The sequence below is a fragment of the Gordionus sp. m RMFG-2023 genome, chromosome 5 (genome assembly GCF_954871325.1).
Source record: "Gordionus sp. m RMFG-2023 chromosome 5, tfGorSpeb1-WG-v2, whole genome shotgun sequence".
In the NCBI taxonomy this organism is placed as follows: Eukaryota; Metazoa; Nematomorpha; class Gordioida; order Chordodea; family Parachordodidae; genus Gordionus; species Gordionus sp. m RMFG-2023.
The window spans coordinates 12,397,569-12,406,122 of NC_088779.1; the positions used below are offsets into that span (position 1 = coordinate 12,397,569).

The 8,554-nt window shown below is 24.7% G+C and overlaps 1 protein-coding gene across 2 annotated transcripts; it reads left to right on the plus strand.

The window, feature by feature from the left end:
- The first annotated feature begins 2,240 nt into the window (after window positions 1-2,240).
- LOC135929832 (RUN domain-containing protein 3B-like) lies at window positions 2,241-8,554 on the plus strand. 2 transcript variants are annotated; one of them, XM_065466559.1, is made up of 10 exons: window positions 2,241-2,491; window positions 2,852-2,973; window positions 3,934-4,070; window positions 4,582-4,667; window positions 4,734-4,823; window positions 4,872-4,952; window positions 5,458-5,755; window positions 7,720-7,877; window positions 7,941-8,222; window positions 8,270-8,554. In XM_065466559.1, exons 1-10 carry the CDS (start codon window positions 2,343-2,345, stop codon window positions 8,514-8,516), a joined length of 1,650 nt encoding a protein of 549 aa, XP_065322631.1. In that variant the 5' UTR covers window positions 2,241-2,342; the 3' UTR covers window positions 8,517-8,554. The 2 variants fall into 2 exon arrangements, with proteins under 2 accessions (XP_065322631.1, XP_065322632.1); XM_065466560.1 differs by having other exon boundaries at window positions 2,852-2,967.

Below are 8,554 nucleotides of genomic sequence, written 5' to 3' on the forward strand. Positions count from 1 at the left end.
CTGACTTGTGAATATCTTTTACAAATTATTAAGGGTTGAGCTGTGAGATCTTGGATGCTTCCTAATATTGTGAGATTGAACCTGGCATGACATCTATCGTAAAAAATGAATAAAAATCTCATTTCCCGTCATTTTTGACGGGCTTTCTACTAGTATATATAATTTATTTAATATTGCACTTTAATAATAATAACATTTTGTACTCGACGATCAGAAAGTATAAGCTTTGCCATACTAAATAATCGTTCAGCAGTAGCACTTGAGGAATTTAATAAACACACTTTTTATATGAAAAAAATCATCAAAGATATTTTTATGAGTATTTTTAGATTTAAAAAAAGCATTTAGAGGTTCAATAATATTATTATTTATTTTAAAAAAATCGTCTATGGAAGGCCGCGGTTTCGATCTTGCTATAGTATTAGTATCGTGGTTAGGCAGCATTTTTTAACGTTACCATCAGCCTATCAAGTTGCCCTTTAGATTCAGTCAAATTAATGTATGGCCAATTTAACTAGAAACTAGGATGAACGATAGCAGCTATTACGTTATCATCATCATACAGATCTGGAAATCTAACTTATATAAAGCGATTGTATTAATTATAAAATAAGAAGAATACCTTTTTAATTTTCAAAATTTAAATTTATCTGAGATTTAGATTCATTTATAAAAAAATATTAAAATAGCATTAAATTATGGTAAATAAAGATTTTAAAAATATAATTATTATACACAAGGTAATTAATAATATATTAATTTTGAATTTTATAATTGTGTTGTAAATTAAGCCAATTTAAATTGGCTAATCAAGCAATAAATCATTCATTTTATATAATTGTATAATAGAAAATAAAAATAATGTTTTGACCTTTTCTCAATGCCTTTTAGTATAGACTCTACCAGTGGTTGGCAAAATTTCTTGCATCGAAACCGATATCCAGTAGTAATTTTTTATTCAAGATTAAAGTATTTTTTGAATTTTGGGAAAGGATAATCTATATTTTTCTAATTTTCCAAAGAAATTTTACTATCTTCAACAATCTCACACATTTTTAATAACTAGATTTATAATGTATATTTTTAAATATAAATTTCAAAATTAAATAAAATAAAAGGATTATAATTTTAGATTTAATAAAAAAAATTTTTTAATAATTTTTAGATGTATTTATTATTTAAGCTATTTCGCTACTTTCTAAATTAGTAGCGAGCTACCGCTATCGCTATTTTCTAAAAAAAGTAGCCAGTTAAAGCTACCGCTACTGAAAAAAGTAGCGCGCTATTTTAACAACACTGATTCAGATTCAACACTTTTGAAAAAATATTAAATTTTTTCTCAAAATTTAGAAAAAGGGCTAATAAAAAAAACGTGGGGGAGGGGGGATTTAGCCTACTTCCCAATACACTGACGCGTTTATAAATAAATAAAACTTATATCTAATAAAACTTTGATAATATTTTATTTTGATGGATATTATACTCATAGACACATTCTTGTCCTTATTAGGACTTTCAATCAGGCCCATCAAGTTCCTACTATTCCAGAGATAATTTATGCGGCACACCCGCTATCCACTTTAGCATACTCACTTCTATTGTAGCTAAACTTTATTCAATGCCCACGTCTCTGATCCACATCAGACAGTTGATAAAATCATCGATTCATATAATTTTTTTAGTAAATAATAACCTATTAATTCCAGTGCCCATTCTCCCGTGCTTATCTCTATATTATCGTCTTTACTCTTCATGTTCCATTTTATACTGATTTACTCTTAAACCAATTATCTTCGAAAAAAAATACAACAACCGTAAATCTCCCTCCCCAAAAAATTTTTCCCTACCCCTTAAGATTCACTACTATTTCTTTAAAATGGAAAATCGTTCACTATTCATTCATATATAATTATTTATGAAGACATGATTGAGAAAGGGGATATTTTAAGCAAAATGAAAGAAAAAGAGATAAGACGATGGAAGAAAATAAAATTTAAGCTAAGTAATAAAGGTTAAAATAAATTTAAAAAACTTGGGATCAATCTTTAATAATTTTTAACAGTATAAATTGTTTTGATATATTTGTTAATGGTCGTGATAAAAACTGTTTTTTAAAGGCTATTTAAGAAAAAGGAAAATCGATTTTCCAGTTTAATAAAATAAATAATAATGTTTGTGTTACACGCTGCTATGTGAGATATTTACAAATTTATTTTATGTGATGATAATGTATAACTTTTACATGCATTTGTTTTAATAATTTTTTTCTGAATTGGATTTATCAAGTAAAAGGGAGATGCATAGCAATATTATTTACAAATATTGAATAAATTTTGTTTGACATGACAATGGAAATATTGAATACAATAACATCCGCTTCATGCTTTAGCCCCACAGCTTTGACATCAGTCGACATTGTGCTATTCGACAATATAAAACATGGTTTAGAACAGGCTAAGATCAAGAGACAAAGTCTATTCTCTATTTTAAAGTAAAGTTTTTCAAAAAATAACTATACTGTATGTATATTATTATACATTTATAATATAATGAATATAACTTAATAGCTTAAATTGAATTAATCATTCTATTTCAAAGGCTTTAGTGAATTGCATGAAAGTTTCCATATTACATGAATCTTTTCTCAATTAATATATTTCTTCCTATGTAAAAAATTCAGTACTATTTTTATGAATTAGCATTATTTGCTCATGTTAATTTACTTTCATTAATAAATTTAATTTCCATGGCATAATTTTTTTAGAATATAATTTAATTTTTACATAGCCTTTATAAATAATATGCCTAGAAAAATATTTGATATCAATTTTTTTTTCTCTAAAATATCAAGTCTGGCAGTTATGGAATTTGCAGACAAATATCAAAATTTGCTAATAGAAGATAACAATTCAGAGTTAAAAAACATTTTCGCCATTCTTGAAAATATCTTAAAACATCGACTTAAAAGTACAAGTATTTCTATATTTAATTGCATATTTTATTTAAATTCGATATTTTTAATGTTGACAAAGTGAAAAATTGATAAATAATTTCATAAGCAAATGTTATTCTATTTATTTAGGAGACCGCGTCACTCAAACCTTATTTTTATATAAAATCTATAAAATTGAAACATTATAAAATATTTGGCCAAATGGCTTTAGTTCTCCACTTTCTGATAAATAATTATAAACTTTTTATTTTCTTTTAAATTTTAATGGGGCCATGTTAGAGGATGTTTGGGAAAGACAAAAGTTTGGACACCCCTCCATAATTTTTTTTCTTTTATTTGAATCATTTTTTTAGATATAAAAGCTAGATATGCCATCAATTATGGCTTTTTTTTTAAATATACAATATTGTACCATAGAAAATTGCAAAAAAATGTTAAATGCAAAAATATCGATAATAGACATAAATGTTTCTATTGGCCAACGTGCCCCTACTATTACTGTTCACTTATTATAAAAGCTTATATTAATTGAGTTATTAGTGCTGTTAACGTTACTATCAAAAAGTAACTAGTTACAGTCACATCCTTAAAAATAGTTATATTCAAAAACTAGCAATATTGAAAGTTGCTTTATAAATTATTTAATATTATCATTTACAAAATATTGCGATTTATAAATTTTAATTAGAAATTAAAAAAAATTTTAATAAAAAATAACTGTACTTGAAAAAATATTTATTTCTAAGGGAAATATAAGTGCTGGCGTCCATTTCGCTTAAGTTTCTCTTACTTTATTTCAAGAATAACCGTTATTCTCTTGAGTATACTTCTAAACATATTTTACATATAATCTGCTTTTATAATATTTATTTATAACTCATACTTTATTAGCTAATTATCTTTTCATAAATATTTGCAATTACTTAATTTTTTATGGAAATACTGTGTAATTAAAAATATTTTTTAATTGTATTATACAGGAAGAAAATGTTGGTTTGGTAGTGAAGGAGATACCATATCATTTTGGGATTACATTAAAGTAATTTGCAAAAATATTTATAATGGTTCTTGCGTTCAACTAGTTGAAACTATGAGTTATAAAACTTCAAAAGCCAAAGTTTGTCAATTATGTATTATGATAAAATTTGGAATAATATATGTATATTTAACATTATATTGTAAGTAACATAGTTGGTGATAAAAATTTTAGACATAATAATGGTAAAATTATGAATAAATTATTCAATTTTTGATTTCAAGGACTTCTTTTACATTCAAAATATAATTATATTATAATCACAAGGGATTTTCAATTAGATGTTAGTGCAACATATGTCCTCAGAATTAGTATTTCATAGCAATTTTTAACCTGTTATATACCATTTTTCTATATTTTATTATATCTATTTTCATATTTAAATTTCTGTGAAGTAAATCAATAAAAAATTTTTTAAAATTAGTTAACGAATTCGGACATGAGTTATAATAGACTAAATATTTCTTTAATCCAAATATTAAAATAACTCTTATCGAATAAATTAATCGACAAAATAAACTTAAAATTTATTCTGATATCATATGACTAGAATATATTAAAGGGTATATTATTACTAATTTTATTATAATAGGGAAGAGCATGGTTGAGATTGGCTGTTATTGAAAAGCGTTTACACTTATATTTGATGGAAATATTAAAATACAAAGAAATATTAAAGTAATTTAATGTAATATACAATTTCTAATGGTAAAAAATCGAAAATATTTTAAAACACCCCCCTAGGCCTTATTATTTGAAAGGTGCATTTATGTTGTGTCAAGAATCTAAACTATTTCCTGAAGTTTTATTAGAATTAAATAAGATTGATATTACGTAAATTAAATCCTTTGATCGTATATATTTAGTGAATCTCGAATCTAGGATGTGTGTCAAAGATATGAAACTAGATTTAGTGGATTACGACACAATTGATTATACAAATTTTTTGAGACCCATATACAAGTATACAAGTATAAAATTATTAAATTTTTTACTAAAATAAGTTTATTTTAGAATTTAGCAATATTATTAAATATTTATTACAATATAATCTGAAAAACATTATGAAACTAATAATATTATCAGAAAATATCAAATATTTTTTCTAACGATTATGTTAAGCAGATATAATAAAAAAAATTATCATAAAAGTTAATTATTAATGAAAACAAATTACTTTTTTAAAGTTAGATGTATATAATTATAAAAAAATAAACAATATTTGAAATTATGAAAAATGGGTTCTCATAAAAATAAAATAGATTTCTATATAAAAAAAATAAATATAATTTCTGACCAATTCGAATATTTAAAAAACACATTATTAGGAAACGATTAATTTACATTATAAAATATTTTAATTAGAGCGGGAAAAGTTTCAATGATATTAAAATTAAAGAAATAAAGAAAAAATAGCTGCACAAACTCATAAATTATCAATCCTAATGTTTTTTCCTCCTATATAAAGTAAGAAAAATCAAAGGGTGCATATTAATTCAAGCGAATCAAAAGACAATTCAAATATTTTAAGATCGGGAAATGCGATAACAGTTTTAATGATGACCCCGTCGAAAGAAAACAACAAAATTAGCGACTCGATAGAGGGCGGAGATGAGGAAGAGATGGAGGAAGAAGAAAGCGGGATAGGAATTGATGACGTGCAAAATTTTTCTGCATTTGCGATGGAGTCTGCAAAAAGTGATAATCCTTGGAAGTATTTGTTTTATAGGATGGAAGATATGTATAAAACTGTCGCTTCTCAAAAAGTTATTATTAATACATTTATAACATCTTTTTTTTAAAATGATTTAATTTAAAAACTATAGAAAGTAAAAATGCACATCTTTATTTATTTGAGGTTGTAGCTATTTTTTTTGAATAAAAATTATAATGCATTTATCCTTATTGCCGATAATTGACTAGTTTTAGTAAATGCCTCATTATTCAAGGTCTTCTTAATAGCTATTTTCATGAATAAAAAATATAATGTTTTCTCTTTACTACCTTGTCTAAATTAACCAGTTTTATTATTATGAATTAAATTAAATTTTTATTGTTTATCTATTCTTGAATTTTGATATTCCATCAGCAAAAAAATATATTTTAGGGGCCAGGTCGGCCATGCAGCACTCTAAAAAGAATTTTTAATAAGAAAAGTCAAGTCTGTACCAGTGTTGTTAAAAAGTTCAGATTTTTAAAAACGGCCCGATTAAAATTTTAGACAAATTTTATTATATAGCCTGGAGATCTTGTTTATTACTGGCAGAAATTGGACCTATACTTGACAAATCCGACTTACATATTAATTTTATCTAAAATTCGTGTCTTTATTAAAAATCAACCTAAATTGGGCCTTTTAACAACACCTGTCTGTACTTAGAAAATTATGCGCCTATTATAGTTAAAAATATCTATTAATAATTTATGTGATGACATCGGTATGAGAGACCGAGTATGTTATCCCGGGAAAGGTATTTCCTTATCATATAAATTTATTTAATACCTTGGGATTTGTAATTTAAACCCTAAACTATTTTAATAAATACTTAAATTGTTATAAAATGTTTTACAAAATATTATCATTAAAATTAAATTCCAAAATACATTTAATAACACTTCAAAAGTAACCTTTAAATTTTTTGTATTTTTATTAATAAATTATATAAAAATATTCAAACTAAATGACAAAATAATCTCAAAAAATATAAACAATTTTTATGCGAATTTAATATCCTACAATCAACTTTTGATTAAATGTGAAGACTTGGGGAAAGTTTTTCCGGGAGGAGTGTTAACCATTTTTTAATTTTAACAATGTATTTTTTTTTAATATTAACATTTTTTATATAAAAATTAATAAAATCTAATAAAGAGGTTCTATAAACGCCCACCACAAAAGGCTAATATAGGTACCCCAGATTTTTTTTATATAATTTTTAAAATTTTATATTAACTAAATTTTTAAAATATTAAAATCTATTTTCACTGTAGAGGTGTAAAGATTAAAATCACGTTAAATATTTTGGGAATTTCTTCAACTATATTTTATGGCCCTTCAATTTTATATGGATAATATAACCCCCATCGTTCTCCCCTTTCTGATTTTACAACATATATTTAATACTTAAACTATAATAAGCCCATAATTCAATTTATAGTACAGACTAGACTTTCTCCTATTGACAATCCTCCTTAGAGTCCTGCATGGTCAACCGATGACCCTAAAAAGTCTATATTTCTTTTATTTTTTGTCTGACGGAATATCACAATTAAAGATACAAGCAGGAAGAGTTCAAAATATATTAGGTGGAGGATATTTTATTTTCACGTTCATATCCTATTTTACAATAAAATAGATATATATTGTCAGTGATATTGCTAAATATTTAAAATTAATGCATAACAACATTATAATGTTTATTCATAAAAACAGCCAAAGAACCTAGAATCTGAGTATTAATTAAAATTGTAAATTTTGATAGGAAGAGCTAAAATATCGAATAATTATTCGAGCATTTAATAAAACTAATTAATTTGGAGAAGAAATAAGACAATAAAGCTCTTGTAATTTAATTTATGCCGAAATATTTTGTTAAAGTGATTATTTTAAACAAAAAATTTCGTGTTGCAAAATGTCGCTTTCATTTTGAGAAATACACACAGAATGCTATTATGTGTTTAATACACTAATATAACTAAAAAGGTTATAGTTAATTTTCCTATGAAATAGAAAAAACTAGAAAAACTATTAGAAACAAGAGATGAAGATATGGCTACACTAATCAGACGAAATGATATATTATCGGCCGCACTAAAAAATTATGGTTTTTGCAATACTATTGAAAAAGAAAGAATAGATGGCGTTATATTAGGATTGGAAAATCTATTGTAAATTATCAAAATAAATATTAATTTACAGTACATTTTATTACAAAAAATAATATTTAAAAGAATAGATATATCAGACAGAAAAAAAGAGATGAACGAATGTTTGCCAAATCGTATGAAGGCCTTAAAGTATAAAATAGTTAATAATAAAACAGATGATGTTGTGGCTAAAATTCCAGAATCTTATTTATCAAATAAAGATTTAAAAAATGAAATTATATTTGGAGGCCTCAGAGGAAACGTTAATATTAGAAGCCTAGACGATTTAGTGGCTTCAGGTACTACTTCATGTAATTATAATGCAACAAGGAGTAAACTAAGCAAGGATACAGATTTAAAGACTAGGTTAAATTACATTAAAGTAGATTAATAACAAAATACGGCATATTTAGATTGGCCTTATTCGGTTTCACAGAAAACTCATTTGTTAAATCGCATACTTACTCTCAAGATAAGTCAGTCTCAGGAACTAATTCATTCGAAAATTTGGATACTAACGGAACTTTCAATAAACCTAGAATACCCTCTTCGCTTACAAATGAGGAAGTTTTAGGAAAATTATCCAAAAGCATATCTTGTAACATGATGGCAGACTTTATAGACCAAAAATTAATAGATATAAATGATATATATAATTAGAATATAATTCTAATTCACATTCAGTTGCATTTTAATTA